Consider the following 27,117-nt stretch of genomic DNA (forward strand, 5'->3'; position numbering starts at 1 on the left):
GTTCACAACGCGCAAAATGCCTTGGACAATGATAAAAAAAAATTGGTCGTGGTACGAACAACAAACAACAACGACCACGCCCACCATGCCCGATGTTCACAACGCCCAAAACGCATTGGCCATAGGTCCCACTGTGGATAGCATAATGCCATTGGGGCGCATGGGAAAACAAAACGCCTTCGATGAGTGCGGGAATAGTTTTTATAAAGGAAAGCGCCACCGGATTTGATACTATTTCAAATGAAGGAAAATAAATTTGGGCTCTAATTTTTGCAAAGAAGTCCTTCATCTATGAGTTGGTTCCAAAAAATAGACTCACAATTTTTTCATCTAAGTTTTTCTACAAAGCAATCTTATACACCCCTTTAGAATTCATATTCTTTCTTATATGCTACTAATCTTATAATAGTTTAACATCTTATTTTTATAGTTATCTCGTGTTAGTCCATAATGATTTTGAATAACTATGAAATTGATGACAAATTCAAATACCATCATTCTGATGCATTATGAGTTCGAAAAACACATCTCATGCAATCTAAATGATTAAGAAACGCATCTTATACCATCATTCTCACATATTTTATATGGTCTAATTTGGTTGGATTGCTTTCCTAATAATTGATTAAAGGAAACATTGTGTATGAAGAAAAGTTATGTAGATATAAGAAACGACAATTGGCAAGTGAAAATAGTTTATCATAGAGATACAAAATATAACAGATGAATTAAGAACTACATGTTTTTATGTTTATTTGAATAATCAATATTTTTAACGGCATGTTACTCCAATGTTGAATAATATGGGATTTGAGGCAACGCCAATTCCATTTTAAAATGTTTTATATAAAGTGATCACAAATAGACCACCTTAATGATGATATTTTTTAGGTGATGAGATGTTTTCGGTAAATGTGATCATTATCGTGCAATCCATTAGAACAATTTTATATTCAACATACCTTGTCCATAAATATTAATATAGTTGACTTTTTATGTAATTTTATATAAAATTATTGACTATTTATATAGATGTTACCAATATCTTATGTATAAAAATGAATAATATATGATATGTTGGTTGTATAGTTACTTCATAATATTGAGAATAATTAGTGCAGTTTATATCAGAAATACAATCATAGTTGCCAAGCACGTAATAAGCATATGATTTTTATACGATTTAATAATTTATCCTTAATTAAGAAATTTTTACATCGACTTGTAGTAAATAATCAATCGACATCTTCATTGGCAATTAGGGAAAAAGTTAAGAACCTTGGTGCAAAACAAAGAGATAAAAGGTATTAAATTGAGAGATACCCAACTTTAGAGTCCCTTTTTGCAATAAAACTCGAAGAAAAATATGCCCGTTCTTCCAAAATCCCGATGAACAAACGTCCCGAGGTATCAAATTCAACGCGGAGAGATAACTAACCCATCAGGTTTTAGGTTCTCGAATTTGTCTTTCATTGTTAGAATTTTGAGTATATATACGATGTTGTTAAATCTGTTCCAGTCTTGAAAATTTTCTCGTCTCGGTGATTTCTTTAATCGTCTCAACTGATTTTGGTTTTCGCAGTGAAATCTTAACATTTCGATGGAGGATTCACAAGATGTTTGCGATTCCGTTGAAAGGGATAACAGTACGTGTTCGACATCCACAAGTTCTGGTTACCGGTTATTCGATCGACAGACTACAATTCACCAGTTGATGGGCGGCGGAAAGGGTACAATCCGATTCACTTCAAAACCTACTATTTTTTTTATCATACGAAGTAAATCTTCACACAAAATCGTTTGTAATTTCTAATTCTATAGGCAATGAAGTTGGGTTTAGTACTGGAATTGTTATCGAAACTAGTACCAAAACAGACCCAAATTAGTGAAACTATGATTTTGATTTCCTTTTCGTCGGATGTTGCCTTATATTTCTTTTTCTTGATTCTTAGCGGCTGATGTTCTCCTGTGGAAGAGGCAACATATTTCATGGGGCATCATTGTTGTTGCAACTGTTGCGTGGCTAATATTTGAGCGATCTGGATTATCGTTCTTAACAATTTGTTCCAATGTTCTGTTGTTCTTGATCGTACTGCGGTTTCTACATGCCAATTATGCATCTTTCAGGGATAAGTATGGATGCTTTTACTTGTATAAATTGTAAGTCTTGAATAATAAGCTTTTCTCACTATAGCTGTTCTAAAATTACAGACAAATCCAGACATTACCTGAACTGGTATTGTCAGAGGAGATGGTTAATTATGCTGCTGCATCTTTTCGTATGAAAGTAAATTATTTGTTACTTATGGCACATGACATCACCCTTGGCAAGGACTTCAGGCTCTTTTTCATGGTTTGTGATCACTGAGACTTATTACGATTTATAATTGATGAAATCATTCCTTTGTAACGTGTTAGAAATACTTGGTTTTGATTTGTATCATGCAGGTGGTGGGGTTTCTGTGGATCTTATCTGTTCTTGGGAGTTTAATATCTTTCTTCACGCTTGCATATATAGGTATGAACATAACTCTCCATGACATCTAGTGATTACATTTACTATTCATGTAATGTGTTGTAACTTTAGTTATACTTTCTGTTGTTTTTACATTAACTGAAAAGTCAATATCTATATACATAGGTTATATAGGATTTGAAGTGATTAACAGTTTATATATTTTTGGGTGTTAAATGTCTGATTTCAGGAACGATTCTTTCAGTTACCTTACCTGCATTGTATAATAGATATGAAGAGCAAGTTGACAGATGTGCTGGAAGTATCCACCGAAACTTTTCAAGGCATTACAAGATAGTGGATGACAATGTTATGAGCAGATTCCCAAGAAATGTAGTACCCAAGGATAAACCAATGTAATTCTGTTAACACTTCCATTTAAAACATTACATGTATAATAACATTCATTCACAAATCCTTGCTTGCTTTTTTTAGTTTTTTTTTCCTAAATCTGTTACAACAACTTACAACCATTCACCTTTATATTTATTTATGAAACAAACCATGTTATTTGTTGTAGCCCCTTTTTGATACTATTCATGTTGTGTTAGAAAAAAAAACGACAAGCAACCCACAACACATGTAGATTATTATGTATATATGAATAAAATATTTGGTAAAAATGTAAATATAACTAGGATTGGTTAGGCTCTCGAGCTTGGATCGATAATATACTCAAGTAGCTTGAGCCTTGAGCTTGACTTGACTTGAATGGGGTTGATTTAAATTTAAAGTATCTCATAAGTTGGTTAGACTTGAGATTTTATTTTATTTTTTTGTCCAAAACGAAGTGAATATTGCGGTTGTGATTTCTCGTCATGAAGTAAAAATATGAGGAAAAAGAGGCTTACAAGTATATTATACTTGTGTAGATGCATGTATTTGTATTCACAAAAACATGTATGATATGCTATTAATCCTTTTGATTGGTATTTAGATATGGCATGTTACGAGGATATTAGTCTTTCTTAATTAATAATTATGTACTTTCATCAAATTTCTATAGGAAAATGACTTTCATCAAATCATCTTTGTTGTTTTGTTCACATTTAGTTAACTTTTTTATTTTTGTATACATTTGGCAATTTAACTTGTTATATGTGTTCACACATTGCCATTATCACCGGCTTAAGCAGGTGATAGTAGTAATATGTGAACACATATAACAAGTTAAATTGCCAAATGTATACAAAAATAAAAAAGTTAACTAAATGTGAACAAAACAACAAAAATGATTACACTGGTAAGTCATTTTTCCCACTTTTAGTGATTTTATTTTTCATATTTGTTTGTATTATTTTTTTCAAACGTTATTTTTAAAATATTCATAATTTCATTAATATTCTTTAAATATTGATCAATTTTAAACTTTATTTTTTAATTAATAAATATGTTTTTGTTTTGTGAAATATTTTATATAGCTTCTTATAATTTTTTTTTCTTTTGTTTTTAAGCATATACAATATTTTTAAAGTAAATAGTATCTAACAACAAAATTAAATATGTAACATTAAGTATGGAGGGCCTTTTAAAAAGATAAAAAGAAAATATTACTTAGCAAATAAAAAACAAAAAAAAATCTATATAATGTAAATGTTTTAAAATTATTCCAAATTTTTAATACTTTTTAATTAGAAGTTTATAAACTTTTAATTTTTTTTAATACAATGTTTTAAACTAGTATTTAACGAAAGTATTTTAAAATGTTATAAAAAATATTAAATTGTCATACAAAATCTATGAAACCCTTTAAAAATATTGTAAAAGAAAGTTTAGAAAAAAAATGTATGAAAGTTATAAAAATAAAGTTAAATGGTCAAATGGTAATATGTGTAAAAGAAAAATAGAATTACCTAAACGTAAACAAGACGAAAAGATAATTCAAGTAATTTTTCCAATCTCTATCTATATAGCTTTTATAACAAAGATAATTTGATTGTATTTTATATTTATCATATCACCCAACGCCCCCAACCCACAAAAGAAAAGAAAACGAGGGATATCGTTTTATATATTAGAAATTTTCCATAATATTATTACATGTCAAGCCCTTCTAAGTTATAAGACCAATTTTGTTTGGGCCGGACCACCGGAGTTTTTTTATTTTTTTTTTAAATAATTACAAATTGATTACTATAAGGCATGTTTGAACTTAGGGTCATGTAAGCTTTAAATCTAACAAAGATAATATTAAAGAATTTTGTTGTGGTAAATGTTAAATAAAATCTAAACATAATTTCGATCTAAAAATCTAGAAGTTATTTTAACAGACGGACTATATATATATATATATATATATATATATATATATATATATATATATATATATAGGGTGAGGTTCAATAGAGAACCATAATTAACCAAGGAACCAAGGAACCAATCTTTTTTTCAACTTTTAGAACTTATTTTATATAAAAAAAAACTAAAAATACAGAAATTCATAACTTTTTATCCTTTTTCCAATGATATCAAATTCGATTTTTTTTTACGTCAAATTCACAATGTGAATCTTTGAAAATTCACAATGTGAATCCGGATTCACACGGTGAATCCGAAAAATATTTTTCACATTCACAATGTTAATATATGAATTTAGATATTTTTAGATTTTTTTTTCGATAAAGAATAAGCTCTAGAAATTGAAAAAAAGATTTGGTTCTTTGAAGAACCAATAATTATGGTTCTCTATTGAACTTTTTCCTATATATATATATATTATGAAGATGAAAATGGGATAACAAAGAGGAAAACCCTTGTAAATCTGGTTTTTCTTTAAATATTTCAATGTTTAAACAAGCCATTTGTTTTAGGTATAAACGATTATTCAAAAACTATAACAAACATATAATTGTTCATCATAGTGTATGAGAAAAAGTTAACATACTAGATTATACTTAACTAAGTGATTATATGAACGATGACAAATGAATTTATTCATCCTACACTATTAGTATGATCGAAAGTGTGGTTGAAGACGTGTTTGAAAAGAAAATTAGGTCTCATTCAATCATCCCACATCATTTATTAGGAATGAAAAAAGATGATGATATTGATATGTATGTATTGTAAGATTATATGAATTCTAAAATCCTTGATAACATTTCATTTAGTTTTAAAATAATATAGAAAATTTTGAAGTCGAGATATTGTTCAAAACTTCATACTACAATAGATTAATTATTTTCAACAACATAGCTAAAAATTCAATTTTATTCCATATGTACAAAATTAGATATGTCATTAATTTTGAAAATGGTTATGCTTTTGTTAATGGATCAACGAAAATGGATTTGACTCATAGTATCATGTAAAATAAGGTTAAATTATGGAGAACATAAAATCCATGTGAGTATCTCTTTCCAATCATATCAACTTTTAAATCCATGCGACTCATGTGGTGTGGGGTAATGCAAACGTGCATGGTGCACCTACATTTTGTCCGGTCATCATGTTCGAAAAAGAACTAACAAAATTTCAACGGAAAATACTACTCTATTATTTATTTCTTTATGCCTGTAAATTGTAATCATTCATCTATGCTGCAAAGATGTTTGGATGCATATTTCGATGATGTAACATGTTATATGATATTGAATAATCGAAATAATATATGTCATTGTATATTGTAATAAATCGGATTAGCGTGAGACTGTTTGGATATGTTCTTTGAAGTAATATAATAATCCAAACTCCAATGCATTTCTCCGTCTTAGTTTTTCTCATTTATATTATCAAATATATTTACTCATTTTTTTTATAGAAAAGAAAAATATTATATAAAACAAGAAAGCAGTAGCAAGATGCTACTAGCATTGTCCATTTACACGTTAAAAAGGGAGAGCAATATTACCATTTATAATTAATTATTCCAACCGAGACAATAAAAAGCTAAGCTTTATGCTTAATCTAATTGAATAAGTTAAATCGGATATCATCTCCGCCGTTACTTTTTATGCCAAATAAAATGCAATAATCATTTTTGCAAGTTTTCGAATGTTTACTTGTCAAATTTTGATCTATGTTAACACTACAGTGAATAAAATGATACCTATCCATATAGATAATACATGGGACATGAATTGAATGATTTCAGGAAAGTGTTCCTAGCTTGTTACTCTGTTGGGGATTGATAATCTCGGTTCTCTATGATGAAATACGCGTTATAGAAGAAATTGATCGGTGCATCTGGATCCCCATCCGATAATTGAAGAGAAAAGTAGAATCAGTTTTCTGCAAATAACAAGAAGCATTAATATAACGATGGGTGTTTAATTCGAGTATCAACTCGATGAGGATCAGCAATTGAGGATCCACAGATTAACGTCTTCTTTCTGAAACGTATTCGCTTAAACTATGTATGAAGCTCCACCATTACCAACGGAGAATACTCCGATGCTTCCTTACCAACGGAGAATACTCTATTTAGAAAATCAATTAAGAGAGTGTTAGTTTTAGCTTATTTTATATTTTAGGCTTTTTAGCTTATGAGCTTATATTTAGGGCTTATAAAAAAGTTAGTGTTTGGGTTAGCTTATTAGCTTAAGCTAATGAGCTTATTTTACCTAAAAATAAGTCAATTTTCATAAGCCATTTCAAGCTTTTTTTTTCAATGCATGAGCTTATTTATATGTATTTATGTATTTACCCTTATTTTTCTTGTCCCAAAACACTAGAGGTCTCTTTCTCAATCGTTTAATGTAGGCATGCCCATTTTGGTCATTTTACAAAAAATAAACTAACCCAAACACTATTTTAAAAAAAAAAACTTATTCATAAGCTAATCTAAACATTTTTTTATCTTACAAGCTAATAAACTCATAAATTATTAAAGCTATTAAACTTATAAGCTTAAACGCAAAAAAAATAAACTTACACAAACACCTCCTAAGAAAAAACTTATAATAAAATTTATTATTTTGACCGTCTGCATCTAACCACAAATCTAGGGTTTCATCCATTTGATTATAGTCTAGAGAGAGAATTGAGTGTATCCGATTAAGGCTTGAATTGAGGGAATTTCTGTATTGGCTTTGACTTAGTCATATTGACTGTTGTGGGAACTGTGAGCCGAAGAAACTCAAAATCAAGTATGTGTTTTAATAAAGCAATTTTCAATAATATATGAAATTATGTTATATTTTAACACCATATAGTATTCGATCTATAAATTTGTTTAATCAATCTAACTTTCAAAACACAAATCATTATTGAGTGATATTGCTAATAATCTATGTTTATAGGGTCACATATTCATCAAGTTGGCATTTTGTATATTAATTATTAATATGATTATTAATAAATAATATCAATTCTTGTATTTAATTAGGGAATAATTATTGTTTTGTGAAAATAATAGTTATAAAAGATATAACCAGTTATTATTTTATATGATATGATTTAATAAGGCATACGCAACCTTTTGGACTAGTTGAATCATTTTGTCTTTTACCTAAACACAAAATTTATATTTTATAAACTTTGAGTTTATAAAATTTAAGCAATTCTTCTCTTTTTTAAGGTATGACTCAATTCATTATATAAAGAAGAGAAGTTGTTTGTCAACCTTTTTCTTATGTCTCTCATGCTCCTAAAGGCCACCAATACTTTAGAGTATTTTAATGTAAAACCTTTACCTTACATGAGACTATAAAAGAGTGTGGCTTGCATGAATTTTGGCTAGTTGTTCAAGTGCATTTATTCCTCTCTTCTTCTCAAGAAAGTCGTAACTTTCTATGCTCTCATCATCTCTCCTTTTAAAGCTAGTTTTTTTGTGATTAGAGGCCCTCTTGAGTTGTCTCATTTAGTATTTATTTGAGTTAAGTACTCAAAGGCTTAAGACACTCAAGAATACAAGAAGAAACTACCATTCCAAGTGCCTTATCTTGATGGTTGATACTTGTAGAGAAAATCATACTCTTTGATTTTTCTATCTTCATCAACGCTGCAAAACCAAGTGGGTTCAAAAACTTCAAAAACTGTCATTCTAAAACACTATTTGGTTGTTTTAATATCTTTCTAATCTCTATAAATGGATCCTAGATGATTTGGTTTTGTTATAAACTTAAAAATAAACTTCTTATTTTTATACGACTTCCATTGCGGTTTTTATGAAAAAACACACATATATTTTGTATCGAAACCCATCAATGGTATCAAAGCTAGGTTTTATATGTTAAAATGATTTTTATGTTTGATAATATTTGATTTTTGGAAAATAAACATGGATTTCTTTTGGTTAAGAAAAGTTTAAATTTGTCTTCTTTGGCAACTTGTTATTTAAAACTGTTTATTTTTATATATAACCACTTTTCATGCATTTTGGTTATATAAAAGTTGCCTTAGAAAAAACAAAGAGTTGTTTGTTATTATAATTTATATGTTGTTGTGTATAAACAATCCATTTTGAGCTTTGTGTTGTGTTTGGTTGATATTTATTTATTCATAAGATTTAATAGATAAATATGTATTTTTTTCATTTACTGATTTGGTGTAATAAATTAGTTAGGCTAGTTGTATTTCTTTTTAAATGTAACAAGATGAAGAAATGACCTCCTTAAAGATGACTTAACCAATTGAGGCTATAATCCCAACCATGAGCTTCTACTCTTGGTTTTGGGCTTAATTATAATCTTAATGATTTAAGTGTTCCAATCTTCACAACATGAATACTTGAAGTTTTTTTGCAAGCAAGAGTTGACATAGAAAGTAGGAGCTTGAAGACCTTTTGAAGTGTACATTAAGTCCTTTAGAAAAGACTTAATAATTCTTGTGGTGACTCACAAAAATTATTACTAGACATGGTTTTGTTTATACACATTTTTAATGCATGCACGTGATGTTTATTTTATGTTATTGTATGTTATGTTTTATGTATGAAAATGAGTTTTACATGTCAAATAACATTTAACATAAGATAATATCACTTGAAGTTTGAGTAAAAAATATTTAAAAGATAACATAAGATGTGTATAATGGATATTTATAAAAACGTTTTTACCGGTTAAAAATCGATTTTTTGTTAAAAATAGTTTTATTGTAAAACTTATAAATAGCCAACTTTAAAGTATTTAAAATGGTTTAAAAGATGTTTAAACATTACATAAACTCCATGTCTTTATAATAAATAAGAGATTTTTATTAAAAAGATTAAAATCGGATTATAACGTTATAACGACAAATAATAAAACTAGTGATTATTTTTTACGTCAAAACTTAATCTATGATATTAGTGTTTTAAACATAACGCAACATGTTGATATTATATTTTATGCATGCCAAATGAGATTTAAAACATAAGTATCATCACCCAAATTTTGGTTTATCAAAATATGACTTTTATCATAAGAAACATAAAATTGAGTTTATAAAATAAAATGAGTTTATTCTACAAATTCATGAAGTCATAAGTTTTTATTATAAAAGAGAGACTTAAAATTGTGATTTTAGAACGCATCCAAAACATCATGTCTTAAGAATAAAATAAAATTTTATTTAAGACTATTACTGGTTCTTAAAACCGCTCTACGACTAAACTTCAAAATATTGGATTTTCGTTTATAATTGATTATGGCTAATGGTAAATAAAATAAAGTTTTATTTGGTACCTAAAGAGCCTTATAACAAGTGATATGATGTTTACAAAAAGGTACATGAATTGTTGGATGCATGCAATATTCATGAGATCATGTTTTTTATAACTAAAATTGTAAAACATATATAAAACATTTTCTTAATAATGCAAGTTATTGTTGTCCTTTTGAAGAACACTCGGTATCATTTGTGTGGTCTTAGTAGGCAATGGGTCACCTAACCACTAGGATTATCTTATGATGTTCGGGGTAGTTTTGTAGTTTCTGGTGACTAAAGGGTCACATTGTTACTGGTTAGTTGCAATACTACAAGTTGTTTCAAGTAGGATGACTTGATCAAAATCTTATATGATAAAGGTCACTTAAGCATAAGAGGTCTAAGGCATAGATGTGATCAAACATGCCAAGATAAGCAATAGTTATTTAGGATCTCATTATCTAGGAATGACATATTGTATGCAATTGGCAATCGTTATTAACCGAGTTTGATTAAGTGGATGGGATAAATGTCACCTAACCATTTACTTGTTTCGTTAGTTGGATCGTAGACTTTAGTAAATTAATGTTTTAGAAATAATAAAAGGTACTCATTTAAAGACTTAATATTGAAAATACTAAATGAAATTTTGTTAAATTCTATTAATAACTGTTAATACTCTTATCCTTGCAAAATCTCTCTCTCTCTCTCTCTCTTGTTGAGTTTCAAGAGATAGTAACATTTGGTGATTATAATTTCTATAAATGATATAATACCTTGAGGTTCTACCTTAAGGATAAATGGAAATTATGTATATACTGAAAGATCCCATACCCGAATAACCTCTACAAACCAGTCAGCCTGATCATAATACTTTGATGGCAATATTATTGCGATGATATTGATGTGTCTTACATCATAATAGAATAATTAACTTTGAATTGCAGAAAGTCTTGGATAATTATGAAACATATCGGATGTCTCCTCAAGTAAAACAAATATTCAATCAAAACAGTAGAAAGTGCTTCAAGTATGTTCAAGCATTGAATAAAGGAAGTCTAAGAGATTGTGTACTCAAATAGACTTATAGTTTAGTTAAGGGAAATACAACATAAATCCATAAATCAAGAAAGGATCTAAATGATTAATGTTGTTTCTATTTTGGAAGAAACTGCACACTGAAAGAGGAACTACTCCTCTAATCTCACAAAGTTCAGGAAGTCTGGCATTACCAAGATTTCAGATATCTATATGACAAAACTATTTATTTTTTCCATCATTCACTTGAGTATTTTATACTTCAACTGACACTAATAATTGATATTATGTACTGATGATTGGAAGAAATAATCAACAGATTACAAACAAATGGCATTTCATGTTGAAGATATAACAAGTGTTGTTATAGTCTTTATTTGAACAATATATGTTTTGTACCTATTTTATAGGAACATGTAACAGTTGAAATTTATGAATAAATCTAGATTTACTTATCGTTTAATGAATGTTCACATTCATGATCTAAAACAATGTATTATATGTTAAAGAATATTTTCTCATAATGTTATTTATGAAGTAAATCTATAAGCTTTCATTAAGTTGATAGTTCTGCTGAAAACACCTAAATAATCAAATGATATTTGATTGAAAATTATCTGTCATAATCATCATGGCTATATAAATAAGAAACACATATACTAACTTCAAGGGGATGGAATTTTTTGAAGGCAAATAAGTTGATTCATTTGATATATATATGAATCCTATTTATATGGGAAGATGATTCATAAATGTCTTTATTTATTAGTACTTAAAGAACAAAAGGCTTGAAAAAGAATGACACATAAGTGATGTATGTAATCTTTTCAATCCATGAATAGATTTAGTGATAGAGGCTTAATCAATTTCACTGACGACTTTTATTCGTTATTGTTGAAACTTTTGATTTGCTCAAATTGTTTCATAATGAAGATTGAAATACAACTTAATGAGACAATCATTAATATTTCATTGTGATAAAGAAAATTAGTTTTGTAAACCAAGTCTTATTGGAACATATTAGGAGTTATGAAATCGATTCACAACTTATTTCGTCAAAAACACTCACTCGTCATTAGTATGGTTCTTGTGTCATAGGATCACCTGGTCACTTAGATTTGTCTTTTGATGCACGAGGTAGCCTTCGTATTCTCTACTGGGATAGGGTCACCTGGCCACCAATTGAATGTCGATATTATAAGTTTTTGAATATGATAAAACATAGACCTTGCAATCTATTATATGATGTTTAAAAGAACTATTTACTTTATAAAATTTTTGGAATTATGGTTACTGCAACAAATATATATTGAATATATATATATATATATATATATATATATATATATATATATATATGTATATATATATATATATATTTCCAACGAAACAAGTAGATTAAATACTTTCATTTAGGGTAAGGTTGTGATTGGTGCGCCACAACTAGGTGATAAGCTAACTTATTTTTTGAGATTTTTTATGTTGTAATGTTTGGCAAGCCAAAAAGTAGCTTATAAGCTAGCTTTATAAAAAGCTACTTAGACTAGCTTTTTAAAAAAAATTCAAATATACCCTTTAATTAATTATAGAAACACATTCTCTAAAATGTCATTTTATGTAATTATATATATTTCAGCTAGCTTTTCAGTTAGTTTTACCAAACATCATTTTTTATCAGCTAGTTTTTCAGCTATCAGCTAACTTTTTATTTAACAACTAGCTTTTAAGCTATCAACTAGCTTTTCAGCTAACAGCTAGCTTTTCAGCTAGTATGCCAAACATAGCCTAAGGATGTAATGGTTTATGTAACATCCCAAAAATCATAAGGTAAAAATTTCATTTTTAATTCAACATATAAACATCATTTGACCTTATCAACCATTTAAAAGCATGTCATAGTGAAAATAGTTATCAGAGTACAATCCCAAAATCATAAGTGCGAAAAACATGGGTGGATGCGCTGCAATCAAGTCGGGCCCTTCCCTTTCGAACCGGAAGTACCTGAAACCATAACCATAAAACCGTAAGCACAAAGCTTAGTGAGTTCCCCAAAATACTACATACCATACATATCATTGGGCCTAGCCCACATATTGGGCCCAACCCACCATAATGGGCCTAGTCCTGCCAAACCAATGGCCCAGTCTGACATACAAATACAAGAGTCAGATAGACAACTAGCACCCTACAAAAATACAATGGGCCTAGCCTAACATACAAATGAGCATAGCTCGTCGTACCATGAGCCTAGCCCGACATATAATGAGCCTAACCTAACATATCATGCAAGAGTCACAAAGACAACTAACATATAACAAATCCTAGTGGGCCGACATTGGTGCCTTCGACCCACAGGTACAATAAGGAGACTCACCTCAATCCCCTGACAACAAAATAACTGCTCGGGTCGCTAAACCGGATAATCTCGCACTAACTAACAATAAGTACAACCCTAATTAATAATTAAGATAATACCCCACGAACGAGTCAAATATTCCAAAATTGGGCAAAAGACCATTTTTCCCCAAATAAGTCCCAAGCCAATCCACAGTTGACCTAAAGTCAACAGGTCAACAAAAGTCAACGGAAGTCAAACGACTGAGTACGCCCAACGTATTCAATCTACGCCCAACGTACGCCACCTTTGGCCAGTACGCATTGCGTACGAGCTGGGTATACCCAACGTACCCCACAACAGCCCAATCTCACCATTAATTACTTACATGGTTAAGCCACTAAGTCCACTTCTCAGATCTGATCCTAAATAATATCTTAACGCATAAAGTTGGCAACTTTACTCCTTTGCATGCCTTAATGGGACCCGATACTTGTTTTTTCTGTATCCATAATAAGAACACCAACTCTTTCATGGTTCATCAAAATCCCTCAAGATAACATTTTTATGACTTAATGACCTCCACTAAGACCAAATATGAGGCTTAAAGGTTCTGGAGTAACTTTTACTCACAAGAACCACAACAATGGGACCAAAACATGACAAATCATAACCCAATCTAGATCTTCAAGAGAAAGCCATCAAGATAAAAGTTTTATACCTCCAGAAGATAGATCAGTATGAACAAAGTCTGGATCTACAAGCTCCAAGGCAACCAACACCTTTCCAAAGAGCTCCATCTTCTCTAAGATGCACCAACAACACTTCAAGGCACCCAAAAACTCAAGGATTTCACAAATGGAGGCTAGGGTTTTGTATTTAGTGTTAGAGAGGGTGGAGGCTAAAGATAAGAAGGGTTCCTAAGAAGTTAAGGTGTTTAAATAGGGTCCAAGACCCAAACTAGGTTTTTGGTCTGTTTAGCGTATGCCCAACGTACAGATTGTACGTCCATCATACGTGGGTGGTCCATCGCGATCATATGAGCCTCGTACGCTCGACATACTCCCTGTACGCCCAACGTACTTGGCTTAACCCAAAATCCTTGTAACTTCAAATGGTCATAACTTCTTCGTTCCAACTCTGATTTCAGCGTTCTTTATATCCACGAAAAGGTAATGCGAAGCTCTACAATCCTATCAACTATCCTTCGCCTTAAAACTTTCCAAACTTAAATCCAAAATTCATAAAAGACCCGAACTAACACTTTATGGTTATTCCCTTGGGCTCCAAAACACAAACCGAACCCTCAGAGCACCTAATCTACATTATCCACATCCATAGGGGGTATAAAACTCTCTTTCCCCAAGGCCCCAAGCCTTATGATAACTGATATTCGGGTCACGACCCCGAATTAGAAAAAGATTCAAAACAGGGTGTTACAACTCTCCCCCACTTAAATTAGATTTCGTCCTCGAAATCACTCATTACCACCCTCATGACAACCAGACGCTCCGACCTTGAATCCCCGATCCACCGAAAAGGTTGACTCATACTCCTAACGACCCTTCAATGCTATCATCAAAACCCAACTTTAACCAAACTCAGGCACCCTAATGGTAAACAAATTATTGATCCGTTAACTGACAAACCATCACCTCACTACTATTATTCTGAAACCCCCATACTTTACATGACCTCATACAGGTAGGACCATCCCAAAACACAATCACCAGGTCCTATTACTATAATATGAACTGAAAAACATCGTTTTGATCCTAAATTATCCAACTGACACCCTTGGCAGGCCGATTCCTTAACCATAGCTTACTGATGAAAATATCTCTTTTATATATACAAAGACGATTCCCAACGCGAGTCTCATTCATTTGCCAACCCGGTACATAAATCATATCTCAAAACCCAATGATTTACACTTGCATTTTGTATGAAATATTCTGATTCCACGGCGACCTTCCACTAAACTGAGATATAAAATCCAATCCACCGTTGAAACTGAGAGTCTCACACCTGGTCCAACTACCAGGCTCCTACTAAGAGTCTAACTGATAAAGGCTACCCTAGCCTATACATCACACAGATACCAATCACTAACCACAGAGTCATCCCACTCTACCGGTTCTCACTCTCACTATCATAACCATACGAGCCTCACCCACGGGTCCAACCCAGTTTGCATAATCGAACGGGTCATGTCTACGGGCTCACCCAGTCAAGTGCTATGCAGGCCTAACCTTTCCTTGGACCCATTGATTCTCCTCACATAACAAGGAGAAATCCTCCGACAATACTGTCCGCCTCGCCCCAGGCATGCGCTAATCCCCTTTGAGCCTAACGACCACTCCTACAATGGCCTACCTCAATCTGGTGAATGCTACGACTACATTGCAGACTTACAACACTTCCATGATAGCCTATCATCCTTGGGTATGTTGCTACCCCTAGTCATAAAACACTCCTACAATTTCCTATCAACCCTGTGAATGCTACGACTGTCCCGTAGTCTTACAACACTTCCATATTTGCCATGAGCCCTACTCATGGTCTTGGTCTCCGTGTACCATACCAACCCATGATCAAACATGAGTCACACCCCAATGCCCATCTCCCAATCAGGTATTCGGGTCATGCTTCGAACCCTAAAGCTTTCATCAGACAAGAATAGGCAGAGAGGTTCTAACACAACCCTCAACCTGGATCTATCCACATGTCTACTATGCATTACTACGAATGCGCCAACCCGATATTGAAACTTTCTGAACTCCCAACCCCGCGCAACCTCTATCCAGACTGTCACTTAAACTGGCTTCCTTCTCGACTAGGATGTGGAACCTTCCTTGGTTCCGCACCTGATTTCATCCTTGGAAATCTAAACGGTTCTCCAACAATTGGATATAACTACACACAGTCCAATTCCCTGGAAGCAACGAATAACGAATCCCCTTGCCAGAACTGGCGGATCATCAACCCAACATCCTAATTATGAAAGGATCTTGCATTTTAACCATCTTCAACCGATACGATTTCAAAATTTCTTGGACACTTCCACTGTCTGAAAAAGCTCACACGACCATCATCATTGTCCTCTTGCTACTGTTCCTTCCCTAGAAGTGGTAGCGATCAGACCCGAAAGTCCACCCCACCCATAAACGATCGTCATCCACACTAAGACGCAAAACTTCTGAACTCTTACTTCATTGTTGAACTAATCATACTAATCTGTCCACTGATCATTCAAGTGATTCACCTGAATTGTTTCCACCAATGCCCCCCCCCCCCCCAACAAACTACATGACCATCTAAATCCGACTCAACAAGACGTATCCCACTCACCATTCTCAACATTCAAAAATGGGATATAAAAATCATTGATAATATAAACTTGGCAATTACACATAACTAAACCAAAGATAATGCTTACACATACCAACACATGATTCCAAAGCCCATATATGCAGATAATAAGGTATGAAGTAAACAAAGGTAACATACTCACGATAGCATCTGATGAAACTCTGGCCTCCCCCGACTGACAGTGTCATGCTCGGCTCCTCGTTGCTGGGGCTCTTGTCCTACCCTCACGACCGTCGGTGATCCTCAAAGTAACCGGAGCAGGTGCACTCATTGATCCACCCCTCAACATCGGACAATTGGCCTTCTTGTGGCCGACCTGGTTGCAGTGAAAACATATCGGAATCGACCCATAGGGGCAATCCCTACTAAAATGACCCATCTGACCACAACTGAAACATCCCCAACTTGTCTTCCGACAGCCTCCCTCATGGGTCCTCCCACACTTGGAACAACGGCCCGACCCTGATGGCCTCCTAAACGTGAATACTAAGTCTTGGGCCTCTTCGCGTGGGCCACTACGATCTGAGTCTGCTTTAACTTCATATTCCCAAGGTGATCCAAATCGATCTCCCGCTCTCGGGCTCTAGCAATCATATCATTCAGGGTCTCGCAACCTGAAAAACTCACAAACTCCCTGATGTCATCCCTCAGCATATCATGATACCTTACCTTCCTCATCTCCTCGTTCGCTGCATACTGTAGAACCAACAAATCCCTCTCTCGGAACTTGACAGTGATCTCTGTCACAGTCTCAGTCGGCTGGCGAAGGTCTTGAAACTCCCTCGTCAACTGCTGCACCTCAATAGTTGGTGTAAACTCTACCCTAAACCGGGTCACCAACTCATCCAAGTCATCATCTCCAGGCCTTCGCCTCCCAAAGCGAAGTCTACCTCCTCCTACCAATCTTGAGCTCTGTCTTTTAGAAGACAGGAAGCGAATCTGACCTTCGACCCCTCGAGGCAGAAACTCGTCTGGAAAGCGCTCACCACATCCGTTAACCATCTCCTACTAACAATGGGGTCATTCTCCCCAGAGAACGTGGGAGCTCCACAAGCACGAAACTCGCGAAAAGAAAGAGTACGAGCTCCCACAATAGCAATAATCTCAGTGCGGAACGCGCCCAGATGCTCATCCAGAATCTCCATAATCCCCTCTTTGACCGTTCCGAAGATCATAGGGGTTTGCTCAAAAATACCGCTGGTAATCTACGACGAGATGAACTCCCGCATCCGCTCATTAATCGGCTCAGTACCTGCACCTAAGCCTAAACCAGGGCCTGAACCTCCTTCACGTGTGCTCATCACCATTCTGAAAAACAATCACACAAATGATCAGAACATACCCAAGAATCCTCATCCCACAGGCTTCCTAGATTCTCCGTGACTCTCCTCGATTCAAATATGCATCCTATGCTTTCAATAGTACACACCTATCCATACTTTCCTCAAGAATTATACCCAATCCTCCAGGCCACCTTCTCAGACTGGTACTCCAAGTACTAGCTAAACAACACAACCAAACCCACTACAACACTTCCTCGGCTCTCGTAGGTTCCCAACCTCACCCTGCCATCAGCTGGTGAAGAACTCATACTAATACCAGCTAACTACCTCATGAATATAATCACATGCCACCGAGCTTAGATAACCCTTCAACTAACAGACCAAACCCTATAACGGTTAGACTCAAACAAGAGTTGCGCAATAGAGTCAAACCCATCATTATGAGATTATTTAACCTTTGCAACATGTGACTGAATATATTCACTTAATAGTTAAATCACATCACTAAAAGTCCCACAAAGCACAAAGCAAGCAACATTAGGTAGTAACACTCCAAGCCATAGAACAAACAAGGAAGCTCCCAAGCCCACTTACTACAACCCATGCTAGGAACTTTCGCTCTTACTGTAGGTTGCCTTATGCATGCAAATTATACACAATACAAGATCAAATAGATTGTCGAATAAAAGACTTACCTTAGGACCATAACCAGACAAGGAACAAGAAATAAGGCCAAATCAACCATTCTAGGACTATCTGTTCCTAACCGTATACAATTTTTAAAGCATACACTTAGCAATTATTGTTACCAATACATATTCTCAATCATAGCATCCAATGCGCCCTAGGATACAAGGCATCACATATCAGGCCAATCTATCATGCAATCCCTGAAAGTATCCCTAGCCTTATCCTAACATGCAAACATACATAGCATATAACATATCAACATGTATGGGTATTCTGGGAATCATTGACTTGAGCTTGGCCGATTGCACGCATCAAACCCCCTTTTTCTTTACAAAATTCTTTTTAGAAACTTGTTTTCTTTTAAAAGATTACCAACTCCTCAGTTTGAGTTCAGTCACACCCGAGAGTGTGCCTGAACCCCTCAAACCAAGGCTCTGATACCAACTTGTAACATCCTAAAAAACATAAGGTAAAAATTTCATTTTTAATTCAACATATAAACACCATTTGTCCTTATCAACCATATAAAAGCATGTCATAGTGAAAATAGTTATCAGAGTACAATCCCGAAATCATAAGTGCGGAAAACATGGGTGGATGCGTTGCAATCAAGTCGGGCCCTTCCCTTTTGAACCGAAAGTACCTGAAACCATAACCATAAAACCGTAAGCACAAAGCTTAGTGAGTTCCCCAAAATACCACATACCATACATATCACTGGGCCAGCCCACATATTGGGCCCAACCCACCATAATGGGGCTAGCCCTGCCAAACCAATGGGTCCAATCTGACATACAAATGCAAGAGTCACATAGACAATTAACACCCTACAAAACATACAATTGGCCTAACCCTTCCTGTTCCATGGGCCTAGACCATCATACAAATGGGTATAGCCCTTCATACCATGGGCCTAGCCTACCATATAATGAGCCTAGCCTAAAATACCATGCAAGAGTCACAAAGGAAAATAGCATATAACAGATCCTAGTGGGCCGACATTGGTGCCTTCGAACAATAAGTACAACCCTAATTAATAATTAAGATAATACCCCACAAACGAGTCAATATTCCAAAATTGGGCAAAAGACCATTTTGCCCCAAATAAGTCCCAAACCAATCCACAGTTTATCTAAAGTCAACAAGTCAACAAAAGTCAACGAGAGTCAAACGACTGAGTACGCCCAATGTACGCTACCTTTGGCTAATACGTGATACGTACGAGCTGGGTGCACCCAACGTAGTCCACAGCAGCCCAATCTCACCGTTAATTACTTAAATGGTTAAGCTACTAAGTCCAGTTGTCAGTGATCCTAAATAATGTCTTAACACGTAAAATTGGCAACTTTACTCCTTTGCATTCCTTAATGGGACCCAATACTTGTTTTTATCCATCTATATCCATAATATGAACACCAACTCTTGCATGGTTCATCAAAATTCCTCAATATGACATTTTTATGACTTAATGACCTCCACAAAGACCAAATATGAGGCTCAAAGGTTCTGGAGTAACTTCTACTCACAAGAACCACAACCATGGGACCAAAACATGACAAATCATAGCCCAATATAGATCTTTAAGAGAAAGCCATCAAGATCAAATCTTTATACCTCCAGAAGATAGATCAATGTGAATAAAGTCTGGATCTACAAGCTCCAAGGTAACCAACACCTCTCCAAAGAGATCCTTCTTCTCCAAGATGCACCAAGAACACTTCAAAGCACCCGAAAACTCAAGGATTTCATAAATGGAGGCTAGGGTTTCGTATTTAGGGTTAGAGAGGATGAAGGCTGAAGATAAGAAGGTGTAACGCCCCGATTCCAGGTATGGATTTAAAAAAAGGTTAATTGGTTTAATGTCCTACTCGACGAGTTGGTTGCGCTACTCGTCGAGTAGCAGCGGGGTTGGAACGCGTGTTTAGTGACCTACTCGACGAGTCCACTAAGGGACTCGACGAGTAGGAGTTGGCAGATGAAACCCTAAATCTCAGGGTTTTGCACCCTATTTAAGGAATGATAAGCCTCCTATGGCCTCTTTGCAGTCTTTGAGAGCCCCTTAAAACCCTAATACGTGTGTGTGTGTGCCCATTGTGTGTTTGAAGCTTGAAGAGAGGATCCTTGGAGGGAGAAGGCTTAGAGGAGAAGGAGATTGGAGCAAGTAGAGTGTGGGAATCAACTCTTATCTCAGTTATCATCTTCTGGAGGTAACCAAATCGCCTTTTCTTTGTGAATCTCTTCTATTGGTTGAGTTTTAGGGCTTTTGGTGAGATATTAAGTTGGAAAGATGAGCTATGGGCTAGATCTGAGGTTGTAACTTCAGATCTGGACCCTCCTTGGATTCTATAAGCATAAAGTTTCAGTTTTGGTCGTGATTAAGGTCCCTCTTGAGCATGAAGTTCCATTAAGAACTTAAAGTAGGCATTTAGAGCCTTTATAGCCATGCATGCACGTAAAGTTTGCAACTTTACGTGATAAGCATGCCCTAGAAGCTTGGATCTGTGATTTGGAGCCGCTGCATGGCTCAAAACAAGTCTGTATGGAAAAAGGACTGAATGGACTCGGCAAGTCGCAAGGTTGACTCGGCGAGTCACATGAAGATGGCCGTGAACTCGATGAGTTGGATGAACAACTCGGCGAGTCCGATGAAGATTACCATAAGAATCGGCGAGTTGAAGAACAACTCGGCGAGTCGGATGAGTTTTCCCCAAGTTATGTGTGTGTGTGTGTCCGTCGTGTGCAAAAAGGAAGACTCGACGGGTGGCCTTAGAGTTGGTCGAGAATCGGAGAAACTCGACGAGTCACCTCGATAACTCGGCGAGTGGGATAGTGCTTCAAGGAACTCGACGAGTAGCTGAGGGTACTCGGCGAGTAAGGTCAGCATGGACTGTTGACCTTGACTGAGGACTTTGACTTTGACCAGGGGTTGACTAGTGGGTTATGGAGTACCTTATAAGGTTAAGGACTTATGAGTATATTGTGCTATGGTATTAGGTGGTGGAGCCTATGCCAAGTGACTCGAGGGTTGGGTTGTATCTTCCGGGTCGACATTTGCGAGGTGAGTTATCCTCACTATACTAAGGGGTCTAAGGCACCAAGGCCAGCCCATTGGATATGTTATCCTAGTAGTGTTAGATGTTGAGTATGAGTTAGTGTTGCATGCTAGTGTTTATGCCAGTTAGGTAGACCTGTAGGACTACCTGTGATGTTATATGATTATTGCATGCTTAGTGGTTATGTTATGTGTTTGTTATGTGGGATGGGTTGAGGTTGTACCGCTTCGTGCGGTAGCCAACAAACCCTAGGAGCATTCCAGTTACGGGCTAATGGAGACTCGTACTGTGGGCTCGGGAGCATTCCAGTTACGGGCTGAGGGAGACTCGTACTGTGGGCTCGGGGGTAATCCAGTCTGTGGAGCTGGGGACCCATTACATATTGTTCAGTTGGTTATGATTACGGGCTAAGGGAGACTCGTACTGTGGGCTTGGGAGCATTCCAGTTACGGGCTAAGGGAGACTCGTACTGTAGGCTCGTGGGTATTTCAGTCTGTAGGGCTGTGGACCCGTTATGTGCTGTTCTGTTCAGTTTGTTATGATATGTTATTGCTGACATGGTTATGTGGACTGTATGTGTATCGGTATTTTGGGGGTAACTCACTAAGCTTTCGGGCTTACAGTTTCAGTTTATTGTTTTAGGTACATCAGGGGATCGCGGCAAGGCAAGGGCATGATCGTACAGCTCCTCATATTACGTTTATGTTTCTGGGAATACTTTGATAAATAATATTTTGAAAACAAGGTTGTAATGTTTTGATGAATTTGACATGTTTTAAAAGTTTAAATTGGTTTGAAATTTTTGGGTGTTATAGAAGGGTTCCCAAGAAGTTAAGGTGTTTAAATAGGGTCCAAGACCCAAAACTAGGGTTTTGGTCTGTTTGGCGTACGCACAACGTACGTGTCACAACTAGCATTTTAGCTAGGAAATTCTATTCCTGTGTAACCATTCAACTATTGTAAATCTTATACTCTAACTAAATCTCATTCAATGCTCATTTAGATTCATCAATTATGTTTCTCAAAGAGTCTGAAGCCCTAAGAACCATGGTTTGAGTCCATATTGGACTAGAAATTTCTTATTGGGCCTAATGGACCAATAAGCACCCAATTCAACTTTATTGGACTTAGAAGCCCTAATTGGACCCAATTCATAAATCTAAAACATTTTGGACCATTTGGGTCTAGAATGATTCATTCTAACCCTAATGGGCCTTTTGGGCCATAACTATCCCAATTAACATTAGTGAGCCATAAAACCCATTCTTTTATGCCATTTGGGCCGTAAACTACCCAAAAGGCCCAATGGGCCGAAAATTTTCTCTATGGGCCTCACGATTTCGAACAAGCCAAGAGATTAAGCCCAATGTTATTTTCTTTCACTTCATTTGGCCCATTTTCGGCCCATGTGTGTGTAAAAAAAAAAAGAAGAAATGGATAATTAACTTAAACCATGCCACCTCATTTTTGTTTAGAGGATAACTAGGCAATTATTCAGCATGTAACCAAGCACTCTCATATTTCCATGCACTCCTCTCCTCTCTCTTCTTTATCTCTCACCCGAGAGCCACAACACACACACACACACACTACATCAAATTCTCTCTATTACTCTCAAGAATCATTCACCTTCTTCCTCCAAGATCTCAAAAATTTGGTAGGGTTCTAAGGATCTTCATCAAGTCATTCAAATCTTTGGTAAGTTATTGTCAAACACAAGTATCTTCTTTCATCTTAATATGAAAAAAAAACTCCTTCTTACATGGTTTTATTCCATGATCACACCTTAGAAGCTCATAAATTCGAGATCCTCACCAAAGGTGGGCTATGACCAAAAATCCTTCCCACTTCTTCTTCAAAAACCGAAACATCAAGCAAAGGTGAGTTCATACCCCCTTGTTTTCGGTTTTCATATGATTTTTGGGGGATAATGCAAGTAAAATGTGTAGATCTATGTGTTATATGCATGTTTTGTGTGAATCCTTAGTTTATTTGGTAATAAGGTGTTAGATCTTAGCAAATCTCGAAACTTTAAGTATTATTTAGCAAAGATCTATGAACTATGACATTATATACATCACATAATCAAGCCAAAAGTGATTACATGTTTAAGATACAAAAGATTTCAACAAAAACCTTGTTAGAGGTCAAAATTGTCAAGAAAACAAAAGATAAGGGCTAAAAGTGACATTTATGTTTTTATAAGGTCCAAACAGATCCTACATGTAAAAAAAGGTGTTTTTATGTTAAACATACTTTAAAAAGGGCCAAAAATGCAAATTTAAGCTTAATGGGCCAAAACCTTTGGGCCTCACGGTTTTGGGCCCAAGTTGCGAAAAAAATGAAGTTTTGGGGTTAAAAATGTTATTTGGCCAAAGTTTGAGTCATAAATGTGAATAAACCAAATTTAGGGGTGAAAATAGCATTTATTTTCAAATTAGACCAAAAATGTAAGATTTTCCAAAATTGGGCCGAAAGTGTAAATTTTTACAAACAAGGGGCTGAAAATGCACTTTTATGCAAAACAGGGTTCTAAATGTGAAAATATAACTTTTTGGGCTAAAACCGTAAATTTTTAGACATTTGGGACAAAATTGCAAATTTTTATAAATTATGGACTAAAGTGTCATTTTTACAAAACTTTGGGACTTAATTAAAAATTTGAGGATTATTGGCCAAAAACGTCGTTTTTACGAAAAGAGGATTTTTATCATCAATCTATTAAGCCCCGAGCTAAAACAAACAACGGAATAATACAAACGAACGAAATACGTCGATAACTATTTATTGGGCCTAAAATACACGTTACTTGGCCATTGGACCCTAAGGGCCCAATTAAGGGTATATTGAGCCCAGTGTTTTCCATGATGTGTTTATTGGGTCTTGCGACCCAGTTACATGTTAATTTGGGCCTAAGTATGAATTACATGTTATTGGGCTTTTGTGGCCCATTTACATGCCTATTGAGCCTAAATTACCCTTGTACATGTTATTGGGCCTTTGTGGTCTAATTACATGCTAATAGGGCTTGGAATGGAAATTTCACATGTTAATAGGCCGTAACTATACCTTTGCGTAATCATTAAACTTCGTATACTTTTATATGTACCTTTCGAACACAAAAACATACCACATATACGTAAACATTAAACATAGAACAAAAAGGGGTTGAGAATCTAGTGAGACATGTCGGTTGGCACCTCCGAGTGTACAATCGTAGCCTATAGTTATAATCAGAGTTTCCTGGTAGGAAAGCGGGAGTTTGTGTATAGATCTATACGGGGTGACCCCCCACGCCTTAGCTGTTCGCTACAGCTAGACTAGGCAAGTCTAGGGCGACAAAAATCCTTAGCAAGACCGACATTTGGAAAAATACCAAGACGGGCGACCTAGTCATTATCATGCATGGTTATAACGGCTCATATAGGGATTCAATACCAAAAGTATAACCTTTTGAAGATAAACTCTTTAATTGTGTCAATGCAAAACGACTTATTTAATGATACAAGAATCTAGACGATGTTATAAAACAGAAAATATCGGATTTTCTGGGGAAATTATTCATATACAATTATCATTTATTCAAAATACAATGAATCTAAAGTATACTCATATAAGTAATAACTATGAAATTCACACATGCATTTATACTTGATTTTCACATCATTTTCAGACATTTTACAGAAAATATCGGATTTTTTCTAGGTTTTTATGAAAGATACAAAGACTTTTACTCAAATATACTTATGAACTCACCAACATTATATATGTTGACCGTTTTCAAAATAACTTGTATTATCAGGTAATCGTTAAGCTGGAAGATATGCAAGTGTGTATGGTTTTGTTTTATGTAACATTACTTATCGTACTTTTAACAATTTGAACTTATGTATTTTAACAATGTACTTGATGTGAACAATGATGGTTGTATTATGTAATGTTGGTGATGAATGTGTTATGTTTCATGTATATTCATTGTGATGATTATTCAATTGTTAGTCAGACGACCCCCCAGACGTTTCCGCCGTCTGGTTCGGGGGTGTGACAGGTTGGTATCAGAGCCAGGTTTATAGTGAACTAGCATATCTAACCATACATGATATGCAACTATAAACACAATGGGACTAAATAACTCTGAACAAAATAAAAGTTTCACACTTATGTGCGCATACTAGGATAATAATCTAACAACATCTAATAAAAGCTTCTGGAGGAGATTGGACGCTATGATTAAACATGGGCAGTTATGTAGTCATATTAGGGATGAATATAGCCTTATCAACTATATTTATTCAGAATATGACCAACATGTGTTCGGGAGTAATCACAGCGGGAAATGAATCCACAAGCCTACCCCACTCTCCAATAACTCTAGGGAACCCAAACACAAATAATTAAAAATACTAGGAGAGTAATTAAAATATGACTTATATATGCACTCTCGTGTAGTCAGTATGGCTGGTTTCCACCACCCTGGAGATCCCTACTTTCCCAATCAAGGAAATAACGGATGGCTAGAAGAATCCGACGATGAGCCTGAAGAGGAACCTGAAGAGGAGCCTGAAGAGGGACCTGCGGAACCCGTGGCAGACGATGGTGAAGAAGAGTCCGGTGACGACAGCGATGATGATTCGGACACAGAGTCCGAAGTCATCAACCCACCATACCCAGTAAGGGTGCCGACTCACCGAATGGGCCCGAGTGGCCCTACACCTCCTTGGGGTATCGACATTTGGAGATGGAGCAAGCAACAGGGACAGCGACCCCCGTTTGGCATGGCACGTGAGTTCTATGACTTGAGGGAGGGAGGACCAGATGATCGAGCTCCTCCAGTTGTGGTGAGACGATTGAGGGATATTGGTGATCTGGCTCAGAGAACCGCCGATCAGATGCACCAGATGCGGACTAGGGTTGAGCGGGCGGAGCAAGAAACACGAGAGGTTATCCAAGAGTTCTACATGAGGCAGGTAAGGTGGGAGACTCGACTCCGAGACGCGGAGCGACAGGTGGCTCGCCTTCAGGGAGCATCCACTTCCTCAGCACCACCCCTTGACGCATCCCACCATGACTAGGACCAGTCGTATCTATCGTCAGTATTATGTTTATGTGATCTATGCTATGTACTATCGACTCTATGTTTAAGTTATCACACTACTCATAGAGTCGTCATGCTGCCGGATTTTATATTTCCATGTACTGTATGTCATCTGGCAAATTTTCATGTATCAAAACTATTAGTATTAATGAAAATGCTTTATGTTTTAT

At 35.3% G+C, this 27,117-nt stretch overlaps 1 protein-coding gene across 2 annotated transcripts; it reads left to right on the forward strand.

Moving 5' to 3' along the window:
- The first annotated feature begins 1,314 nt into the window (after positions 1 to 1,314).
- Positions 1,315 to 3,034, forward strand: LOC145157115 (Reticulon family protein). Of its 2 annotated transcripts, none has more exons than XM_079076239.1 (6): positions 1,315 to 1,445; positions 1,583 to 1,730; positions 1,953 to 2,133; positions 2,212 to 2,353; positions 2,449 to 2,518; positions 2,706 to 3,034. In XM_079076239.1, the coding sequence occupies exons 2-6, from the start codon at positions 1,601 to 1,603 to the stop codon at positions 2,873 to 2,875; spliced, it is 693 nt and encodes a 230-aa protein (XP_078932365.1). In that variant the 5' UTR covers positions 1,315 to 1,445; positions 1,583 to 1,600; the 3' UTR covers positions 2,876 to 3,034. The 2 variants fall into 2 exon arrangements, with proteins under 2 accessions (XP_078932365.1, XP_078932366.1); XM_079076240.1 differs by having other exon boundaries at positions 1,329 to 1,452.
- The last annotated feature ends 24,083 nt before the right edge of the window (positions 3,035 to 27,117 follow it).

This window comes from Lactuca virosa, chromosome 2 (assembly GCF_052849685.1).
Source record: "Lactuca virosa cultivar CGN04683 chromosome 2, Lactuca_virosa_CGN04683_v6, whole genome shotgun sequence".
NCBI lineage: Eukaryota > Viridiplantae > Streptophyta > Magnoliopsida > Asterales > Asteraceae > Lactuca > Lactuca virosa.

What these genes read in the sequence shown, in the direction of transcription:
- LOC145157115 (XM_079076239.1), top strand. Translation starts at nt 1,601, where the DNA reads ATGGAGGATTCACAAGATGTTTGCGATTCCGTTGAAAGGGATAACAGT. An exon ending in GTTGATGGGCGGCGGAAAGG is followed by an intron (nt 1,731 to 1,952) that starts GTACAATCCGAT and finishes CTTGATTCTTAG; the next exon opens with CGGCTGATGTTCTCCTGTGG. An exon ending in TATGCATCTTTCAGGGATAA is followed by an intron (nt 2,134 to 2,211) that starts GTATGGATGCTT and finishes CTAAAATTACAG; the next exon opens with ACAAATCCAGACATTACCTG.